The sequence below is a fragment of the Microchirus variegatus genome, assembly GCF_963457635.1.
Source record: "Microchirus variegatus genome assembly, chromosome: 4".
In the NCBI taxonomy this organism is placed as follows: Eukaryota; Metazoa; Chordata; class Actinopteri; order Pleuronectiformes; family Soleidae; genus Microchirus; species Microchirus variegatus.
Genome location: NC_139805.1, coordinates 18,947,593 through 18,971,211, shown reverse-complemented (window position 1 = coordinate 18,971,211; position 23,619 = coordinate 18,947,593). Strand labels below are relative to the sequence as shown.

Sequence of the window (23,619 nt, the reverse complement as noted above, 5' to 3'; positions counted from 1 at the left end):
TCTTCACAGACACCACTGTTGTTTCCAAAGAGAGAGAGAATAAAAACAATCAGAAGGACTGACACTAATTTAGTGAAGATTTAGTGTTTTTGCCGCCAGTGTCAGGTCTCAGGTCTCCAGATGCTTTGGCGTCACCCCTGCGTTCTGTGCGTCTCGCAGCCAGAGAATCATCCAGCCATCGATTGTGATATTTTGGAAGAGAAAACGCATCGAACAATTGATTGTTATAAATCAAGGCGGAGACTGGTGACGTCTCAGGGGCTCACGCCACCGCTTTTGTATCGAATGATTGTCCTCCGTCAAAAACACCTCTCACTGCAGAGGAGTCATGTTTCATGTTCCCCAAAAAACCACCCACAAACTATGGCATGAAAGAAAACACTTCCTCTCTGCTCAGGCTGATGCTGTTTTAACTCGGTGTGAGTTAGAGTAACTTGGAGAGAGGATCGACCACAGGAATCTGTAGGTTATTGTAGCAGGTATTTAAAGTTCATCTGCTGGTGGAGGCTCGTGGATCAGAGTTAGAATCAGAAATGAAAACACGTAGTTATGGAAACACGCAGTGCACATAATAATGGAAGTGTAGATTTCAGCCCATGTTCATCACTTCACTCAGGTTGAGAAAATACTCTGCTTTATTCCCTCTGTGATTTTGGATCAGCTTTATCAAAGTCTGAGAAAATGACTCTGGTGGTGTTTTCGTCGGGATTATTGTGACAATAATTATTATGCAAGTTCAACATTTCAGGATTAATGTACTTGCTTGTACTTGCAGAGTCTGATATGGAGCAACTGTAACAAAAAACAATTTCCTTGGGGATAATGAAAGGATTCTGATTCTGATTAAAGAAAAGACTAATGTGATCATACACAAGCGAAATCATACAGCTGCATGGGTGTTAACATCTTCCACTGCAGTTTTAAAAGTCAGCTCCTTGGTAACTGTGCATCTGTGACGTCCTAACACACAGAGGCGATTATAGAGTCTGTAGGGGCCCTAAGCAAACATTCCCAGGGGGCCCTTCTGACCAGTGTTCATCACCATTATGTTACAAATAATCTGACACCAATGAAAAATGTATGAGTTCAACATATATATTTTTCGAAATGAATGAATGGATGGATGTGAAAATATAAATGTAAAGAACAATAACATACTGTAAATAGCTTTTAAAAAACTATATAAACTGAGTAAAAAAAATACATCACACTGTAAAGAACCCACATTATAAAACAATATAAATATATAGAACAATAAAATACTGTAAATAACTGAAAAAAAAAAAACATATATAAACTGAGTAAAAAAGATATGCATTACACATATGTAATGCAAATAATATGATAGATATGCAAATAATCCTCTTCATTTTCCAACTTTCAGAACGATAACTTCATAGAGGTTAAAGTGAGGTGGGGCCTCTTTAGGGAGGTTTCCTACTGAGATGTCATTGCAAATCGCCCATTGTAGAAATAAAGGTATTTATTGCCCTTGACCTGGGAATTCTGTCAGTGCTGAGGTTTTTCAGAAACGTCCAGAGAGGGCGTGAAAGTTAATTTTTCATAAAACACCTCCGAAACATGTTGATATCTTGTCTTCGTGACATACATTCTGTTACCTCGACATAAAGCCTTTACTCACTGAACTGAAGTGCACCTTTAATGACATCAAAGGACAAAAATGAGTCTTAATGGACTTAATGTTTATGTCACTGAGTGATAAATCTGCCTGTGTGGTCACTCGCCGGCCCTTTTATTGTAAATATTGCCATCTTCTGGAACTACAAAGCAACTCTGATTACATTCCACTCTGCTTCACTGCCGCAGAGGGATGTGTGTGTGAAGAGTTACTGCTGAAATCTGAATCTACATAATATTATGTGCAGGGATCACAACTTCTTTATTTAGTATAAGTAGTTTGTTGAACTATTCAGTGATACATCCGTCAGTCCCACAGTGTTCCACTTATCCTCACCTGACACTGGGTGAGAGTTGTGATATATCTACTGTTAAAAAGGGTTTCGAAATACCATACCAGACAAATTATTTAAAGTATTTTATGTCTTAAAAATGCCACAAGAGAATCTTCCAGTGCTTCAAAATTACACAAAAATGGATAGACAGATAGTTCATAGAAATCCAAACAATCAGGACCTCCATCTTTGTCCTGAGCTCAGTCCAGTATCCTGGATCACTTCAGACCAGGTTCAGTGTAGGACAGCTGTGGCTCACTGGGGCCTCGAGGAGAAGTTTAGTGTCTCTCGAATTTTGTCCACAGAAATCTGATGGAGCTTCAGGAAACCTGAAATAAAACACAGATTTAAAAAAAAAAAAAGGGAGACGCAATTACAAAGAGTCAAACGCAGGCTCTGCATCGTCACTATAGTAACTGACACTTGAGCGTTTTAAAGGTGCAGCGTGTAACGTTTGCCCACCATAATTATGTAAGGGTAAGTGTATACGTGCTTAAGAATCAAAGTCAATTGGCAATCGCACCACCAGATTTTAAACACTGGATGTTTAAATTTAAATACTCTCCACCTTTAATAATACATGCAACTTTTAAAGCTACTTTTAAAGCTCAAAAAGTCCATCATGCAGGAAGTGACAGTGCCTGTGTCCTAGTGCATTCACTGAATCCAGTTGTTGTTGTTGTTCCGCTGCAGTCAAAGCCCAGGTTTACTGCTGTACGTTACCAGTCATACAGTACTGGTGGAAACAATTATACGCAGAATAATAATTTGGATAATCTGGCGATAAACTGAAGTGAATGCACACTGGTTCACAAAAAAGTAGGAAAATGTTAGCTGACTTTTGTTTCACCAAGCTTCAAATCCTTGTTATATAATTTGCTTTCTTTGTGACTGAAAATGTAAGATGGATGCATTTTTAATAAATTTGAAAGAAAACGAACGGTCCTTGTTGTTGCTGAGGCAAGGCTGAGGTAAATAAGACTTCACTTATGCACCGTGGCAGGCCGTCAGATTCAACCTTGTGGCCATAATTGATTTCACGTCTCCCAATTTTAAACACAGACGTCCTCTGCTCTGCTGTTTTATCACATGTGCAAGTGCTTACAAAGCTGCAGACACTGGAGACACATTTACGCCGCCGCTGTCGCCATGTTTGCCTGTGAGATGACGACCAGACAGAACCAAAGCGCAATTACTGCAGGGTTTTAATGAACAACCCACTTGTCCTTGGGACATTAGGGACAGTTTGTGTGTGCACGAGTGTGCTTTTATTTGTTCCTGTTTTACATACCTTTTCTGGCATTAACACTGACCAGTTGTCCTCATGGAGACCAAGACATGGTCCTAATGAGGTAGAGCCTAAAGTCTTAGTTTAATTAATTAAATAAATAAATAAATAAATAATAAATTAATTATTTAATACATTAATTAATTACAATTAAATAGATAATTAAATAAATAAATACATCCATACATACATACATACATACATACATAAATAAATAAATAATGGGGGCCAAAGTCTGGTCCTGATGAAGCAGAACATCACTTCTGAGGATCTGGCGAACGTTAGGTTTAAGTAAGGCCAGTCTTCAGTATTCAAAAGGTGGCCCATGGGCCACATGCGGCCCATAACCACCTTCATAGTGGCCCAGCCTGTGGTTTCACCAGAAATAAGTGAAGAAATAACTACAGAAACTCTTTTCACTGTCCCTTAAGATTCCTTCACCAATTCCTACAGTAGTCTGACAGGTTTGATAGCAGTGTTTATTGCTTTTGTATTCTGTTAAAGGCACTGTAAGATGTTCATGAGTTTATTACCTTATTTCAAAGAGAAAACAAATGCTACTATTGTGAAACTACTAACTATACTATGTGAAAATACTGTGAATATTTTATTTTTAATTTACCTGATACAGTCTACTTATTTACACACTGAGGTGTGAGAGGGACAGGTACGACCAAAATATAAAATAAAATAATCTATAATATATATATGTCATTGAATAATCCTGGGTTAAGGCATTAACTGGTTATGATTAAGGTTAGAGACAACACTTTGTTTCAGCTATCCACATAAATAAAAGTCAATTCAGTGTCCCAATAAGCAACAAGCAGAGTGTGTGTTATTACCTTCCATCTTTTGCTGCAGCTGTATTCAGAGCCTGTATTCTGCTCTCCTGAACCTGAGCAGCCAAAACCACCTGATAAACACATCAGCTCTCCATTAACACATTCTTTCTTGCATGACAACAAACACACTTATTTATTTTGTTCCTCTTTCTAACGCAGAGTGTGTATCTACCTTGGGATAGCACTGGCACAGGCTCCACGTGGTCCCAACACACACCATGGTGACGCCCAGGACGCACATTGTGGCGTAGACGTGCGGCCGCTCCTGAGTCATGATGAAGAGGCCGACTGCCGCCACACACAGGCCCGCCACTATCAACCCGTACCGATACGGTTTCCCCTCGACCATCACTGCAAGTCACTGCAGGCAGTGAGTGAGGAAAGATGTGGGGTTTACTTTGTTACTGTTGTTGTGTGTCGGGGCTTGAAGGTGAGGGTGGAGGAAACCACAGCAGGTTCCACTCTGCTGCTTATTACAGCCTGCAGACAGCCTGGTCAGGTCAGGTATAAAGTTGCAGGTGTGTGTGTGTGTGTGTGTGTGTGTGTGTAGGGGGGGGGGGGGTGTGTGTGTGTGTGTTCCTGATAGGTCACCTTGCCTCGAGCTGCTGGCAAAAAGGAGACTGAACAGCAGCGGGTCGAGTTTAGGGTTGCCGAAATAAGGAACTCAGTCACACTGTTTACATACTGCACTTTACATTACATTACATTACCCACCACAAACTACACATTTGCACTTTAACAGATGAGTAAAAGATCAGATTTATAAATGTATAATAATATTTCTATGTATGTTACTTACTAGCAAACGAATATGAGTTTAATAAAACCAATATGATCATTTCATTATACATTTTGCAGTATCCTCCTGTACATCACACCACGTCTCTGTTGCTACGCTACGCAGGACTCGCAGTCAATCAGACGACCAATTAAAAGTGTTGGGTAGTAATGAATGACAGGCAGATTAGGAGGATTTTATTTTATTTCTCTTCATTAGTGGACTAATCTTCCATAGTTCCATAAACTTCCATACACTCTTAGAAATGAAAGTGCTAAGTAGAACCATATAAGGTTCCAGGTAGAACCTTTTTATTAAGTTTCCACCTGGAACCCTTTTGGAGGGTTCCACCAAGAACCCTTTTAAAACCCTTTATTCAGGAAAGGGGTTTTAAAGTGTTCTCTGGATCAAAATGGTTCTTACTGGAACCATTAGTGTTACCAAGAACCCTTGGAAAACCCTTTCTTCGGGAAAAAGGGTTTTTCCAGAAGCAAATGGTTCCAGGTAGAACCTCTGCCCTTGTAGAAGAACCCTTTTGGAACCCTTATTTCTAAGAGTGTAGACAGCACACATCTTTTATCTTTCAAATGATGGAGCAAATCCTTATTTTGACAGAACGGTTGGCAACCCTAGTTGAGTTTGTGCTTATGTTCTCTTAGTTTGGAGATTATTTTAAATAACAGGCACTTCCCTCTTCAAAATAAACAGCCCTTTACTTGTCTCTATGTTTAAGGTTAGTTTCCCTGAATGTATTTCAACCTGCAAAGGGACTACAAGTGGAAATGAGCCTCAGGCTGCAACCTGGCACATTTACATTTTAAATGTTTATTAATATGCATTTGTCCCTTTCCTTAAATAAATACAAAAAAATAATAATAATTAACGAAGAGTGACATCGGTAGGCTTTACTCAAGTTTATAATCACATCACAACAGTGGACATACAAAGGCAAAGGCATAAATAACATTACACTGTTAAGACATTCTGCCGTCACTGTTTAAGGCGTTTCGCATTGGAGTAAAGCTGTCAGTGAATCGTGCAAAGTTACGACAGAACAGAGTGCAGGTACAAAGAGGAGCGACGGGGGGAAAGCGTCTGAAGAAGAGAGCTGCACAGCCACAGTAGTAGGTCACATCAATTCAAAGAGTTAGTTCAGAGCCAATCTGTGGACAGGATTCCTGCAGGTCTGTCCTAAAAATGGTCGTCTCAAGACAAAAGTGTAAAGAGTGAAGTGCTCATACTGATCATTTCCTTTCTCGTCCTTCTTGCTCTTCAGCTTTTGTTTGGGATCATCATCATCATCACCATCATCATCATCATCACAGTGGCTGTGTAAAGGCACACCAGAGGCAGTGAGTTCATCGATTAGCACCAACTGTTCGTTACGGATTCTCACCGACGACTGTGGAACGAAAAGGCACAGTTGTCCGTGCGGGAGGTTAAAGCTGCTCACTGTGCTCCTGGCTTTTCATCACTGTGTCGTAGGACGGAGGCGGTTCCATGGTCCACGGCGGCGGAGTGGACGGAAGGGAGGGTTCAGGCGCCGGGCTCTGGCTGACCGAGTCCGCCGAGATCTCTCGACGAATGCGGTCCAACCTCCTGAGGAGAGAACAGAACAGAACAGAGGGCGTTTTTAATTAGAACACTTTAAGACCCCGTTCAGACCTGGTATTAACATCTGTCCTGAGCAATCTGATCACAAGTGGACACTTGAAGTAAGGCCTGTTCACACCTGGCTTTAAAATGTGTCACAGATGTGTCCCCTGTGATCGCACTTCTGATAAAATACGATTTTAAGTATTTCGGGAAAAAAACATACAAGTTCTAATTGGTGAAAATAAAACCTTTCAGTCCACCGTGAAACTACAGCTGCTCAGAGGACGTCAGCTGAGGACAGATTGGGTTCATTAACGCTGGAGAACGCTGCCAACCTGCGAATTAGTGATTAAATCAGAGGACACGTTCAGGATGGACTGGGTCCAGACGTTCAGACCTGAGTCCAAGTTTCATTTTTTGAACTACATTTATACCGACGGCTCCCTTCACTAATTCAACATCCTGTCAGTGTTCATTTTCAGGGCATGAAGTCCAGATAAAGTCTGAAGCACCAGGAGTTTGCCGTTCACAGCGGGGACGTCGTCTGCGTGAGACGCATTCACAGCAGCAGGAGAATCTCTGGAGGATACAGGTGAGTGGATTATCTGGAGTTTGGGCATCCCTGCAGGTCTGAAAGCAGCTAAAGATCATATTTTACCAAACAATTAGAAACCGTGGTTCTCAAACTGTGGTACGCGAGCTTCCTATGGTGATATCAGACATCCTGTTCTACTGTATATACCAGGGCTTATATACTAAGATATTGAATAAATATCTAATTGCGATTATTTTGACTAAAATTGGTGTCGGATATGAAATTTGGCTGAATTGTTCAGCCCTGGTATTTACCAGGGTGAGTGATGAGGTATGTGTGAACTGTATGCTATGCTAAAGCTTCCATGCCTTCAAACACTGGATGACTTTGGTTTATAAAGCTCTTCTTGGCTTGGTTCCTGCTTATTTATGCACTTTTCTTCAGAGAACCAAAAGCCATTATTATGCCTTACGTTCCAATGACACTTTGCAGCTTTCCTGTCTGCTCCCCCCGTGTTTGGACCGAAACGGGGAAAAAAAAAGCTTTCAGTTTCTCTGCCCCCTCTGCTTGGAATACCCTCCAAAGTGAACTAAAATTATCATCATTGATTTCACTGGGAGCTTTCCGCTCCATCTTAAAAGACAGACCACGGAAATCCATTGAACAGTGCCCGTGTTCTTAAATTGTTCCTGCAACCACAGCTCCTGCACTTTATTTGTCCATCATCAAGTTGCACTTTTATATTTCAGTGTTTGTTTTGTAAGTGTTATCTTAATTAACTATGACTATGTGTGCTGCTGCTTTTCTTGGCCTGGTCACCCTTGTGAAAGAGATCTTGATCTCAATGGGTCTTTTATCTGGTTAAATAAATAATATATTTCATCTTTACATTGTAGGATATGAAATGTAAAATGATACCGATTCAACCGTACAATGACAGAAACATTTCAAAAGCCTACTATAGCTACAGTGAGTGATGTGTGAGGAAATGGCAGATTATCAGGCCATTTTGGCAAATGGTCTGTATTTTTTCGCAGTCTCGATGGACACTCAGCATACTTAACTCTACAGTTTTGCCATTCATCCATTCACATGTATCCACACAATCATCCATCATTCACACTCTGCTGGCACAGCCATGAGGAACTATTAAAGGTTCAGTGTACTTTTCTTAAGTCTGTCCTCCCACAATCCTCTTCTCTCATTAGAAAATGACTTCTCTGGCAAATTTTCAAACTTCTCTGCACATTTATGTATGTCCTGTTAAAGATTTTCACTAATTCACTATTTCTGCTGAGTCTTAAATTAATTCACTATAGAACAATTCGTTAATTTAAAAGCGAATTAAGTCATTTACTTTATTGGCAATTGTTTAATTGGCTTGAATGATTAAAAGCAGGTGATTTCAACTTCTTAAATAAGAACATTTTCTAGTTTCTTTGCTTCCAACGTTTTCTGACATTTTATGGAACAAAGCGATTACTCGGTTTGGTCACTGTCGCAAGTGAAACACCTCCACAAACCGAAATGATTCAGCTTTAGTGATTTCTTTGTCTTATGGAGCAAAGACACCAGAAAATATTCACAAAACTTGTTTAATTGATAGAAAAGAAGAAGATGCTCAAACCAAATAATCAATAGATTTGATTCATAAAATAATAATAATAATAATAATAATAATTGTGTTCCCAACCAGAAATTATTAGAAAACAGAATATATCCACAAGCTGAAAAACCTGAACAAATTCAAAACATTCAAACCAAAGAATCAATTATATAATTAGTTCATGATTCATTTAGTAATCGCGTAATAATCGATTAATCGTTTCTTGAATATCATCATAGTTGAGGAAGTCGTCATTTTCACGTTATGGGAAAACCTAGTTAACATTTTACATTTTCTGAACCAAACAACTCCCATAGAGTGGTCCTATCGCACATATGTGAGTTACAGAGGTAAGTTTTTATGGTCAAAAAGCTCCTAATTGCTGCAAACCATAAACGAGACACCAAAAACAGTGTTAATTGGAAATTCCGGTCTATGGGAGCTTTAATAAAATGATCAGTTAATTAATTACGGTCCTGGTTCCGTCTTATAAACACTGACTGTTCCGAGTGTGTGAAGGTATTCGAGCTTGGACGATGTAAACATGTCTTCCACAGAGCTCAACAATGAGCAGAGCAGAGTTGAATCCACAGGCTTTTACAGATCATCTCGGTCAATGCCAGGTGGAGTGTGTCAGCCACATGCACATGAGGGTCTGCTGTTTTTCTCCATGACCTACTTCTATAATCAGTCCATCATCAGAAAACCTGTTGCCTCATTCGTGTGGCTGCGCTTTTACATCACTGTAATGCTCTTTGTCAAACTTGACACTAGAACTGATGCACGATTATTATGTGACGAAGAGATCTGTTCAACAACAACAGTGTTTGGCACTTCTTCACAGTGTGTCCTGGCATTTTTCCTTATGTGGGTTTATTTATTTTAAACAACCGCGACCATGTTATTTTACATGACTTTTTGAAACACTACGAAAATGAAACAAAAACTATTATACAGCGACTAGACAATGCAGGAGCACATCATATGTATAAAAAAGTGGATTTTGGGTTATATAAACCCATAGATACTACATATTGTACCTTTAAATGTGAATATTTTCTGGTTTCTTTGCCATATAACAAAGAAATCCTTAAAACTGAATCATTTTTGGTTTGTGGACAAAACAAAACATTTGAAAACATCCTCATTTCCAGGTTTTAAATTTTTTTCAACATTTTACGTACTCGATTTATCGAGAAAATAGTCAACAGATAAGCAGCCCTAGTTTATATTATTCTGATTATTGCATAAACGTGTTTCCAATTCACAGTGAAATCACATTTTGAGTGACTATTTTAAAATGAAAATCCCAAGTAAGATCATTATAAAATGCGGTCTGGAAAGATGCAAACTCCCACTTGTGGTATTTCAAAATGAACCACGTTGATGAGCAAAACAGCATTTTCAATTTGTTAACATTAAAATAAAAACAATTAACCCATTCACAATTATCCCAATAATGGAAGTTCTTGTGGTATGCGATGAAATGTTATGTCATATCATTATTTCGCGCTCTATTTCGCACTCTAGTACACACTATTAGCATTAGTTAAGCATTAATCCATATTGAATTTGCCATTTATAACGCATGAATGCTCATTAGTATGTAGTTTATAAACACAGTGTTTTACTCGTGCTGAAGTGTTGGCATGTACTGAGCGACTGCTGGACACACAGAAAGAGAGGTGAGAGAGCAGTCACTTGTAAGTCGATCAAAGAGGTTGTTTGTTGGCGGTGGATGCTGATTGGCTGCCTGAGTACAGCAGCTCTTTGGACACGGTTCCTAAGCTGATGGGATGAGTAAAACATTTATAACTGTGTTTATAAACGACATACTAATGAGTATTCATGTGTTATAAATGACACTAATGCCAATAGTGTGTACTTATTATAAAGTGTTACCCTATTTGTTACAACCCCCCCCCCCCCCAGCCACCACAGTGTTTCAGATCATAGAAAGTTGCTGAATATGACATGATTTGAAAAACACATTTTTAAGTTTGTGAAGTATTGTTTTTAGTGGCTCTGTGTGTCTGTCTGTTTGTGCTTCCGCACTTGCACTCGCCAAAAAGACCAGCAGAGGGTGCCAGAGGCTTGTTGTCATTTCAATGTTTTTGATTGCGAGACCCCTAGTGGCAGAAATGACATGCTGCATATTACCAAAATACAATAGTTAAAGGTGCCATATGTAAGAAAGTGGCCAAAAACGGTTACTACATTCAAATTCAAAATACCGAGGTCTTTTAGGTTTCGTTTTCTGACGTAACTGGCAACCCGTGGTTGCTCCGCAGCTGAGACTCTACTGACTGCAATGATTGGCAGACGGCGGTAGGTGGCGCCACATGCCTAAACATGATTTAAAAACATAAACATGATTTGCAGTCTGCAAAAATCTTTTTTTTTAATGCAAATATTTTGGCTGTACTGTTGTTGTTGGTGAGTTCAGTTTGTTATATGAACATTATTCCTGAGTCTCTGTGACATATTAGGAGGATTTTATGGCCAGTTGCTTTAGATTTATTACATAATGCACCTTTAATAGTGAAAGTTGGTGTCTAAAGCACTTCCTGTCTCTCTTGCGTCAGCAGTACCTTTGTATGGCCAGAGCCTGCTGCGGGCTGAAGCGTGTGCCTGTGCGCGGGTGCAGCAGGAAGTGTCCCGGCACTGCCACCTGGAGATTCTTCATGGCCATGCAGAGTCCGCCCACCAGCAGGCTGACGCCCATGATTCCCAGGATGCCCCCAAGTCCAAACAGCGGGGCAGACCCATATGGTAGGCCCAGACACAGGATTGTGACCACCCCAGCAACCATCATGATAATGCCCAGGCACAGTAGCATTCCCCTGGGAAACGACATCTCCTCTGGAGAGGTCAAGGGCTTCACCTCGTTCACCTACGGCTGCACCTCCACGTCAGCAGCAGCAGCAGCAGCAGCAGCCAGTCTGCAGGAGAGAGAAGATTCAGTGTCGGTCGGTGTCCTCCTCAACTTTTTTTCTTGTAAAGTTTGAGTTAAACAGAGACAGTGTATAAATAGTTTGTATTTATATCTATGTCCTATCACCCATTCACACGCTGCTGGCACATCCTGGGTGCTTACACTGGGGTTGACATATCAACAGGAATCGAACCCTCAACCTTCGAGCTGAAAGACAACTCACACTACCGCTGAGCTACCAGTGTATTTTCACGATAAGTTAATGAACGCAATCACTAGTTTTGGGTCTTCTTCAATAGTATTTAGTCAAGTTTGCGAATTATGTTCCCATTTAGAGGAAATTATAGGATTTAATATATAAAAAAATATAAAATATATGGCATAATAGATGATGGGTCAGGATGCAAAAACAATCATGAGGCTTCAAAGCAAGAGTTCATCATAGCAACTGGAAAACGACATTATTTTTATATAAAGAGCAACAGAAGCAACTTCACCCAGGGAAACATCCACAGGTGGAGCTGGGGATCGGACCACAACCTGAGGTTGCAGGGTGACAGGCTCTACCACTAATCCACAGCAGCCCCGCGTATACTCACTGTTCCATTTGTGAAACATTTCTGTTTGTTATTACCACAATTCATTTAATATAATATCGATTGGAACACTTTTATCGCGATGTTCTTTTTGGCTATATCGCCCCAGCACACATACGCACACACACACAGAGAGAACAGTGACTCCAGAAAGAATCAAACCAGCAACATGTATCACCTCTGCCTTCGTCAGAGCCACACTGATCGTGCCTGTAGCTCACAGACGTCCGCGGTGTGCAGCTGTTCAGCAGATGCGTGCTCATAAAGCTTCGCCATCTCTCTTCTTCTCCTCCTCGTCAACTTTGGTTCTCCTCATGATGCCCGTGTAGCTTCCTCCAGGAAAACTCCAGAGGAAAACAGTCCTTGTCTTTCTCTCTGTCTCTTTCTCTATGTGTGTGTGTGTGCGTGTGCTTCAGTCCCCGTCACTTCCTCTCTCTCATTATCCGCTTCTCCGCCGCAGGAGGAGCATATATATCCGTTTTTTTGGGCGCGATTACGCACCGAAAATCTGGGCTGGGCTGAGCTGGGCACGGTTTGTTTTTCATCTGGCCACAACAGCAGCAGCATTAGCATCAGCATCAGATCAGTGCAGTGTGAGGAAGTGTGTTTTTTTCCTTTTCCTTCTTTTATGAAGCAGGATTTGGAGTTCTGGAGGAGTGGAGTTCAGGGCGAGCTCTGCACGCTGATTATGTTTTTATGCGCGCGGAATTTTGGCACAATAATGACCTCATACTGTCTAGGCAAACGGTTTGCACATGGAGAGAATTATAGTCCCACTTTCAGTGGTTCCCCCTTAATGTCTGTGTACTGCGCAGTGGCGGACCTAGGGGCGGGGCCAGAGCCCCGTCCTGTCTGTCACAAGTCACTCCAACGATGAATGCAATTCTACACCCAAACAATTAGTGGCAGTAATGCAGCACTTTCCATCATCAATACAACTAACAGAAGAAGGACATTTAAAAAAAATATTTTTATATATATATGTTATATTAGGATTTCATGGCTTAATGTATTCATTTCTGTCCAAATACACTTCATATGGGATTCTTGCATCCAAAAAAACCTCTGCCATCTTTAAATTTAAATAGCTGTCAATCCAAGACAATGACTGCACAGATTTCCAAACACCCAGATGATGAGTGTAGTAACATCTGACTGAACTGTCAAAGAGACCACAGTCTCAATTTTAAAGGGGACATATTATGCAAAATCAACTTTTTAATCATTTAAATCCTTATATTTGGGACTCTGGAGGTCCTATCAGTGTGAAAAAAGATGACACTCATGTTTTTGTGGTCCTCCTCAGTCTAAGTACAGGAGATAAAACACGCAATGTTGACTTCCGCGCTCATTGGGACGTCACAATGCGATAAATTCCTGGAATTGTTGTCTCGCGTAAAACATGTGAGATTGCAGGCGAGGGCAACGGCATCCGAAAACCCGGAAGTCCGCGAAAAGTTCTATTCTTGGCTCCACAGTGCAGCACAGAGTTCTACACAAACGTCCAGCCTCAGAGGATTTATCTGTCCAGTGGATACATGTTATATATGACGCCAATGTGCCTGCTAGAGCCTGCAAATGATCACTTTTCAAATGCTAACTGCTTTTAGCTCCCAGTAGCCTCTGTGGCTGATGTCATTTCCTTTCCCTTAAGTTTCGTTTTACTTTTTTTTAAGGTGGACCTAAAGAGATACTACTACTAAAAGAATGTCACAGACGTGTTCATTAGGACACCAGGGAGCTAGGTTAACTTGGAGAAATAGGGTGTATATGGGACCTTTTAATGCTACTCATCATGACCCCCCCCCCTTTTTTTTTTTTCTTCTTACTTTTTACCTTTAACTATTTAATATTATTTATTTTATCTGGTCTATTTGAATTATCTTCTTATTTAATATGTAAAGCAACCTTGAGTGTTAGAAAGGCTCTTACAAATACAATGTATTATTATTATTAGTAGAAATAATAATACATTATTATGTATTATTATACAGTGAGAAGACTTTAAGATGTCCTCGGCTGCTCGTCGTTCCTCCACAGGTGGATCAAGATCATCCTCACTGACCAAAGTTGGAGTGTGTCATAAGAAGAGATGACTGGCTCAGTATTACTTTTATTGATTATGAATGAAATGGAGAGACTGTTCATTACTGACTCTTTGTAGTTCTCATATATCTGCCATCAGGACTTTAGTTGTAGCCAAATAAATGTAACTGCTAAAAATAAAAAAATAAAAAACATTCAATATTAAATCTCATTTACCACAGTCTTATTTTGAGACAGATGACTGTGCTCAGTACATCTGTATTGATCATGACTGAATGGAGAGATTATTCAATGCTGACTCTTTGCAGTCCTCATATATCTGCATTTAGGACTCATATTTATTGGCAAATAAACATAATATTCAAAATGTGACCCCTGACAGCCATTACAAGTTTTCATTAGATTCATCTAAAACATGTCAAAATAAAACAATGCACGACATGGAAGAGTGTGAGGGTCGACAGGCATTTCACACATGCAGTATGATAATTATGTAAAATCTGGGTGACATTTATATAATTAGTCACTTTTATGTCTCTCATTGTATGTGTTATGTCATTTATGGTCTTTAATAGTTATTATTATCTCCTCTTGTAGATGCTGTTGTTGTTTAACAATAAGAAAACAACTCTAGGAACTCCAGACACTCTAAACAAACAGTAGACTCCCATGAGAATGGGTAACCTTTTCGTAGTGCACCCAAATTATTATTCTTGGCCACAATAATAAATTGTTAAGATAACATAAACTTCTCACTACACTCTTAGAAACAAGGGTTCCAAAAGGGTCCTTCTACAAGGGCAGAGGTTCTACCAGGAACCATTTGCTTCTGAAAAACCCTTTCCCGAAGATAAAAGGGTTTTTCAAGGGTTCTTGGTAACACTAAGTGTTCCAGTAAGAACCATTTTGATCCAGAGAACCCTTTAAAACACCTTTCCTGAGGGTTCAGGTTCTACCTGGAGCCAAAAAGGGTTCTCCTATGAGGACAAGCCAAAGAACCTTATATGGTTCTACTTAGCACTTTTCTAAGAGTGTAGATGCCGATACAAAAATAAACTCAAAATTGTAAATCAAGAAGTGCCATAACTTTGTACCAGGCAGTACCTGCCCACTGATTTTAGCCACTAATAAAACTTACTTAATAGCTTTATCTTACTGCTAATCTGAAGTTTGTAAATCTCTCATGTTCCTCCAGCAAAGTCCATAAAGACCACAGACTCCGTCTTACAGTGACTGAGCTGAAATACAGCTGAACGTGTTGTGATTTGACCCACAATCGCCAGCTTTCTGCAGCGGTGTCACTAAATACACCAGACTCCTCTGTTAAATATTGAGACTTTCAGACATTTCTTACTAAATGTTGGAGATGATCACGTTTCTCAAGTCTACAATTCAGCGTTGTTTGGTTTGATTCCTGTGTCGTGCATCATGCTCATGACTCTTCCAGTGAAGGCATTCTCTGACCAATGAGTGGCCGGCAGTCTGTTTGACGTGACATTTTATCGACACAGCTCAATTGGAACCTCACCAGAGCAGGTACTAAAAAAGCACCAGGTATCAGGTACTATCTCTAATTGAAAAGCAAAAAACCAAACAAACAGTAGAGTCAACACGAGTAGTGCTACAACTGTATAGTGGTAAAGTGACGTAAGTGTCAGTGCCCTATACAACCACACTTTAAAGAAACATAAACTACCCCTTTAAGGCTTGCAGTCCAGGCCAAAAGCAAGTCACACCATTAAAACGCTAATTTGTTTAAATGTGTTATTGATTGAGCTTTAGAAGAGTTGATGTTAGACGTTGTCATCATCAGACAGAGCCAGCATATCTTCTTCCCCTGTTTTCAGCCATTACTGTGTAAACTAAGCTAAATATCTCCAGGCAAAGAAAGTGGGGGACAAAAAGGCTTTTTCCCATGGAGGCAAACTATTTCCTAAACTTCCTGTCTTGGTTCTCAGCTGGATCTCAACAAGAGTCCCTTCATACAGTTTCCCATGACATGTGGTGGTCCATAGTGGCCACGTCATACAAACAACAGTTGTGATGTGATCCATCTTTATTTTCATCATATGTATTTGCAAAGAGTTGCACTGTTGTTACAGAAATCATGCGAGGACCCAAAGAAAGAGGCATGCTGAGTTTGATAAAGTTTGTTGTCGTCTAAAGAACTCTTCTGTAGAGTCTGAGTCCATGTTTACTTATGTTTTGGTCTGGTGAACAGAGAGGTCCACATCATCCAGCATCACACCTCAAAGCTGATTTCTCTTGACTGTCCAAACAGGGGCTCTGACGCCAGGTGCGTGTCCGAGTATGCACGCCGCAGTTGCGTTGTGCTGCATGTGGTCTTGATGGCGACCTCATAGGGAGGCGGGGGTCCCAGCCAAGGTGGCGGGTGAGGTGTCGGACTGAAACCACCAGAGTCCATGGGAGGGTAGTCGAATTCCTCACCGCGAGCGCCATACCTGTGGCGCTCCATTGTCCTGCACTCGAGGAAACGGAGGCAGCAAGAAGTCAGGTGAGAAAGAACACACAGAAACACAAATAGAAATGTAGACTGTGGTGTCAGTGGTTGTAGACATCTGATACTAAATATCAGACGGAGCCTAGATCTATTGGTGGTTGTGTTTTGTGCCAAACACAGGAATTGGGTTTCACAAATGTATAATGGACATCCTGACTGGGGCATGATGTAAGATAAGATAAGATAAGAGTCATTTATTCAGGCCTGTAACAATGAGCTGTGTGTATACTGTATTATTTTACCCTATTCAAATCATAGTGGTTTATTTTAGTCACACATACATCTGACAACAACATGAGCTAATCTAGTATTCTGGTTAAAATAGTGAGCTGCATCATTGTTGGATTATTTTTTTGGATCAAATAAAAGTAATATATATGGGGAAACATATTGTGTGAACAATAATTTAATTTGTCTAAATTTGACTAAAATATTATTTATTACTGATTAACAAGTTATATCCTGTGTTGAGCCTATTTCTAATTTTTATTTGTAACATTTTTATTCCCTTCTATCCAAAGTCGTCATTGTGGGATTGCTGCTGAAAGCCACAGTATGTTCTCGTCGGCTTTAGTCCTTAATTTGTAATAATTTCACAATTTTTGATTGTAAATGCTTTAAAAATAAAAAATAAATAGAATTTTGTTCTCCGTATCTGCAATGTTTAGGATAAATTAACTGCCACAAAACATAGTTAAGGCAAAGTAATCCAGAAATAGATCCATATTTATTTAAATTGCACAATCATATGTTTCCCATAATGTCTTGTGAATGCATTACGGTGGATTTGTGTGTGTGTGTGTGTGTGTGTGTGTGTGTGTGTGTGTGTGTGTGTGTGTGTGTGTGTGTGTGTGTGTGTGTGTGTGTGTGTGTGTGTGTGTGTGTGTGTGTGTGTGTGTGTGGCTGTATTGCAAACTGAAATATGAAACCATGATTTGATCAAATATAGAACAACAGGAAGAATGTATTGAATCATGAGAGAGCACACAGCAACAGTGATTAGGATCCTTACAGAATCCTAAAGACATTTCTTAGCAAATATATATATATATGTACTATTGTATGGAGTTTTTATTTTATTTTAGTATTATGATATTTCAGGATTAAAAACTCTAATTCTTGAATAACACAGCGTGACCTGTTCAAAGCAGTGGTTTAAAGATCTTAAATGACTAACATTTTTCACCCACCTGGGCAGAAACACTGACTGGGACTCTGGGAAGCGGCTCCCAGGGGGTGTAAAGATGGCATGGCTGCCAAAGTTGGGGTACTCGTATGGATAATGTGGGCAATCGGGGTCGAACTCCTGCTGGTTGTAGTTTACTGCACTTTTGCTGTTCATTGCCCAGAAGAGTCCCAGGATGAGCATGACCACCCCCAGCACCACACAGCATAGGGAAAAAGCCTGCAGGCGGCTCTGGGATGAGGCCAGGAAGGCTGTGGATCCACCGGTCACAATGAGGAAGGCTCCGATGAAGATAGCTCCGTGGTGCAGGGAAGGCATCCTCCTCTGGGACTGTAAGTGTTTCTGAGGTTTCTATGCAGGCTGTGATGGCTGGATAGAGTCACTCATTCGCCAACAGTCCCATAGAGTTCGCGCCCCACGCGCTCTGACACTGACCAGACATCCAAAAGATTTTCTCCACGCTTACAGAAATCCTGTTATGACAAGGAAAAGGTCACAGAAACTCACTCGTTCGCTCCCATCATTTCCATTCACACTGACAAAAACTGATGATGAACGATGATGATATTGTCCAATGCGTTGGTCCTTGCTCTGTATATCTCAGCACCTTTTGGAAAGTGTTTAGAGTTGATGGAAAATAAAGAAACAGAAAACAGTGGAGGCTTTGTTGCGCATCGGACTAATGTGGAGTTGCTGTGTGTTTATCATCAGGGCAGATGGACGAGAGGAAAGCAGAGCCCATTAAGAAATCTTTACTGGTGCCCCACCCTCCCTCTGTCTAATGTGTCTGAAGGATACCACTTTAGCCCTGCGTGTGTGTGTGTGTGCATGTGCGTGCGTGTGTGCGTGCGTGTGCGTGTGCGTGTGCGTGTGCGTGTGCGTGTGCGTGCATGATTGATCAGAATCTTACAACATCTTTCAAACACAACTTATCACGTCAGACATCAAATAGAATGAGTTTTGGTCCTCCCATAACACAATAAGATGTTGTGTTAAACTATGTTTTGTGTTTGATAACAAAATAAGAATAAAGAGTGACCGTTGTGCTCATATTGTAAAAAAAATGTATAATAATAATTATTATAATAATAATTATTATAATAATAATTTATTCCAATAATGCTGACAATCCTTACATCCAAAAAAGCTGATAAATGACCTGTAGAAAATAATAAATGATGTATATAAATAAATACATGAACAACTAAATAAACAATTTAAAAATAACTTTAATATCTCAAGATTTGTGGCTTTATGAGGTAGTACACATGTGCTAAATGCTAACACCAGCATGCTAACACCAGCATGCTTACATGCGTGCATTTCCTTTCTTTTATTTTGCCTGGTTGATTTTGTTGTAGTTTATGTATTAGTATGCTAATGTATGCTAATTACCATTAACAAGGAACACCTGAGGCAGATGAGGATTTAGATGGTTGGTTGGTGCCTTCTTCTGGATTCTTCCTCCTTTAAATCCTGGTTTGTACTTTATCACTCAACACTTTTGAAAAAGTCACGTGAAGTTTTCAGTTCATGCTCCGGAATAATGTTTTGAATTGTCCCTGTGTAGCCACACACCTTGAGCCAACTCTTTCAGTTAGCAGTTTACACTGTCAGTGTATGTTAGCCAGTAGCCACACATATGCTAGTCACAAGTCTTACTTTCAACTTTCAAGTCTGAAGTCATTCTTTAAAAAATCAAACAAGTTACAAGTCAGTACGTATGAATATAGAAGATGATTTCCCAAATTTAAATATGTTAAAAATAACAGTCAGTTTGAACTGCTAGAGTTTTATCAGTAACAGAAACACTGTATTACTCATACAGTGTAAGGACTGCTTTATAATCCCATACAACTGAATTGTGGATTATATATATGTATGTACATATAAATATATATATATGTATAAATTAATACAACGAAAATAACTAGACTGACTAAAACTTGCCTAAAATGTAATATGCTGACTGTTGCGAAGCCTTCTGGAGCGCCGTCCGAACCTGTAGCCATACTGCTTGACAACATTCGAGGTTAGCTTGAACGGACGGAACTGCGACTTCTCTCTCCTGAACACTGAACAGGGGTGGTTGGTAGCCCAGGGATGCCATGAATGGGGAAACGCCAGTTGAAGCAGAGATGAGGGAATTGTGTGCGTATTCGACCCATGGAAGGAATGCACTCCATTCTTCTGGATGGTGGGCAGGGAGCATCGGAGGGCTACTTCCATATTTTGGTTTGCCCTCTCTGTTTGACCGTTGTATTGGGAGTGATAGCCGGAAGACAGGCTGGCAGAAGCCCCCAAAGCAGAGAATGCCTTCCATACTTGTGAGGCGAATTGAGGTCCACGATCGGACACAATGTCATTAGGGAAACCATGGATGCAGAAAACGTGTTGGACCAAAAGTTTGGCAGTTTCCATGGCAGAGGGAAGTGCAGGTAGTGGGATATAGTGTACAGACTTTGAAAAACGGTCAATTACAGTGAGAACAGTGGTGTGACTATTTGAGGGAGGAAGTCCAGTGACAAAGTCTACAGCGATGTGTGACCAGGGGCGGTGGGGGATGGGAGGGTGTAGAAGACCAGACGGAGGACATTGGAAGTCTTGCCCCTGGAGCAGGTGGGGCAGGCAGAGACGAAGGTCGTCGCGTCTTGGGACATGGTAGGCCACCAGAAGCGTTGTTTGATGAATTGGAGGGTTCGAGCGGTACCAGGATGACAAGCCAGCTTGGAGGAGTGGCCCCATTGGAGGACCTTGGTGCGTGCAGCCGCCGGCTCAAACAGGCGATCTGGATGTCCTCCTCCAGGATCTGGATCGGTCACCTGGGCCTCGCGAACTCTCGTCTCCACTGGCCATGTGGCGGCGCCCAGAATGCAGGAAGACGGGAGGATGGTTCCGGGTTCTGGTTCTGGTGGGTCTGGAGCGTAGAGTCGGGAGAGGGCATCAGGCTTTACATTCCGGGTACCTGGACGAAAGGTGAGAGTGAACTGGAAACGTCCCAGGAAGAGAGCCCAACGTGCCTGCCTCAGGCCAGGTTCTTATGGTCGGTCCAGACGATAAACGGTTGGGCGGTCCCCTCTAGCCAGTGTCTCTACTCCTGTAAAGCCAAGACGACAGCCACGGGCTCCTTATTCCCCACGTCGTAATTTCTCTCAGCGGGGGAGAGTCGACGGCTGAAGAAGGCGCAGGGATGGAGTTTCTGGTTCGGCTTTGCTGAGAGAGGACCGCCCCCACACCGGTGTCTGAAGCGTCGACCTCTACCACGAACTGACGTTCAGGATCAGGATGAGACAGGATGGGAGCAGAGGTGAACATCTCCTTTAGACGGAGGAAAGCTGATTCGGCATCCGAGGACCACTGGAACGTCTGTTTGGGAGAGGTTAGTTTAGTTAGTGGCTCAACAATACGACTATAGTTCTTGATGAAGCATCTGTAAAAATTTGCAAAGCCTAGGAAGCGCTGTAACTGCTTCCGGGTGGTAGGGGTAGGCCAGTCTTTTACAGCTGATATCTTTGAAGGATCGGGAGCGAGACTCCCCTATTCTACGATAAAACCTAGGAAAGGTACAGACTGGGCATGAAATAAGCACTTCTCTGCTTTGACAAATAACTTGTTTTCCAGTAGTCTCTGTAAAACAAGGCGTACATGCTGGAGATGTTCCTCCTCGGTCGCGGAAAAGATAAGGATATCATCCAAGTACACGAAGAGGAACCTGTCCAGCATGTCGCGCAGAACGTCATTGGCTAGATGCTGGAAAACAGCGGGAGCATTTGTGAGACCAAAGGGCATAACGAGGTACTCGAAGTGTCCTAAGGGAGTGTTGAATGCTGTTTTCCATTCGTCCCCCTCCCTTATGCGAACCAAGTGGTAGGCGTTGCGTAAGTCTAATTTGGAGAAGACTCGTGCCTTGCTAAGGGGGTTAAAGGCAGCGTCAAGGAAGGGTAAGGAGTACCGGTTCTTTATAGTAATGTCATTTAGGCCCCGATAATCAATGCAGGGCCGAAGTGACCCGTCTTTCTTGGAAACAAAAAAGAATCCGGCTCCCCCAGCTCCGCCTTATAAATCCGCGTGATCGCTGATCAGGAACAGCTGGGCAGGAGCTGCAGGTGGAGTCATCTCTGGCGTCATCTGGGGAAACTGGGTCAACCACGCCCCCTGCTGGGAGATAAAGCAGACACAAGGGTGCAGCAGAGAACAGACATCAACATAGGAATGTGGAATGGATCGTGACAGTTAATTTCTCAATATTTGAGAAAATTGAAATATTCCACTAGTCATTTCGTGTCATTTTACTCAAGTCTAAGTCGAGTCTTTTACCAGCATTAGTCCTTATATTTGCAGCTTAAGTCAGTTCACACAAAAATTCACACAAACCTATCAGCTCCACATGACTTTCTGTACTTCTCAGTATATGTCTCGTGAAGCCAGGCTCCATGCTGCACACAGGAAGTAATACGTTATATGTCAAGACACACTTAGGCGACAGCAACAGTGCGCAAGTAAAGTCAAATGACTGAAAACTACAGGGGCCACAGACATGACAATTTGTATATAATGTGCACGCAAAATATTAAATTTTGTTCACGAAATACACATTTTTGGATTTAGTATCAGTCCCATCAACAACTTTGACAGCTGTGTAAGCAGCTTACCCAGCGTGTTTAAGTTGTTGATGGGAATGATACTAAACCCCCCCATGTCATGTCTAATTAGAGCAGGGGTGTCAAACTCATTTTCACTGAGGGCCACATCAGCATAATGGTCACCCTCAAAGGGCCAGATGTAACTGTCATACAGAATAAATGTAACTAAATGTAACCAAATATAATATAAAATAAAGGTAACTACTCTGTAACATATTGCTAAATAACTTTCTGTATTTAATACTTATTCAATTTCACTCGTCGCATGATGCGTATACAATGATACACTCCGATCTAGTGGCGGTGCCCTCACTTTGCGGGTAACGCAATCGCCATGCATTGTGGGAAATGTAGTTTATGGTCAACGCACGCCTTAAAGCACCATAGACCTATTTTAACACAGTTTATTAAGACCAATTAATCACTCGCAGGCCACATGAAATGACGTGGCGGATCACATCTGGCTTCCGGGCCTTGAGTATGTGGTGTGAGTATGACTGAAAACATAAGTTTTAGAGGTAAATTCTTCTGCTCAAAAAAAAATGGGACACTTCTTACCCCTGTATTATTCAGCATATCATACAAACTAAAATGATGAGAATAACAAAATGATCCACAGAACCACTATGCAGAAATTATTATGTGTTCTTGAAACAAAGTCTCAAATGTTATACAACGTTTTTGGAAGAAAACTGTGAGTGAAAGATTGAGACTTCCACTGTTTCTTAACTATGACAGTAGTTTGGTAATGGAGCCATGAGCACAGGGCGGATGGCGTGACTGTTTCTCTCCCCTGTGATTGGTTAAACACCGCAGAGGCCAAGAACCTCAGAGCCAATCAGCGTGACGCTTTCGTGTCAGGACCCGCTCCTTTGCACGTTTCGACCAATCAGCACGGAGCAGTGGAGTCACCGATCCGCTACCGAGAACCGTTCACCTATCGCGGTGATGAGCTGATAACGAGTGGGGTTTAGGGGGCTGGGATAATCGATAGGATAGTTTTACCCACAGGAGAGGAGCTGTGGTCAGCGGCAGCGACTGCGGAAAGTGGCGTGTTAGTGTTTTAGTGTG

General features: G+C 41.3%; 2 protein-coding genes across 2 annotated transcripts; both read right to left on the bottom strand.

Moving 5' to 3' along the window:
• Nucleotides 1-6,216: 6,216 nt before the first annotated feature.
• Nucleotides 6,217-11,330, bottom strand: LOC310925592 (uncharacterized protein). Its single transcript, XM_083887573.1, has 2 exons — nt 11,213-11,330; nt 6,217-6,483 (listed from the first exon to the last, which is right to left on the bottom strand). Exons 1-2 carry the CDS (start codon nt 11,311-11,313, stop codon nt 6,324-6,326), a joined length of 261 nt encoding a protein of 86 aa, XP_083743699.1. The 5' UTR covers nt 11,314-11,330; the 3' UTR covers nt 6,217-6,323.
• A 5,110-nt stretch (nt 11,331-16,440) lies between these two features.
• LOC310926110 (uncharacterized protein) lies at nt 16,441-18,223 on the bottom strand (the record flags this gene model as incomplete). Its single annotated transcript, XM_083888211.1, has 2 exons — nt 16,441-16,678; nt 17,910-18,223. 2 exons carry the CDS (start codon nt 18,221-18,223, stop codon nt 16,441-16,443), a joined length of 552 nt encoding a protein of 183 aa, XP_083744337.1.
• Between the last annotated feature and the right edge of the window lie 5,396 nt (nt 18,224-23,619).

Coding starts and splice junctions, on each gene's coding strand:
- LOC310925592 (XM_083887573.1), bottom strand. CDS start 11,313: ATGGCCATGAAGAATCTCCAGGTGGCAGTGCCGGGACACTTCCTGCTG. Junction 6,484..11,212: donor CAGGCTCTGGCCATACAAAG/GTACTGCTGACG, acceptor TTCTCTCCTCAG/GAGGTTGGACCGCATTCGTC.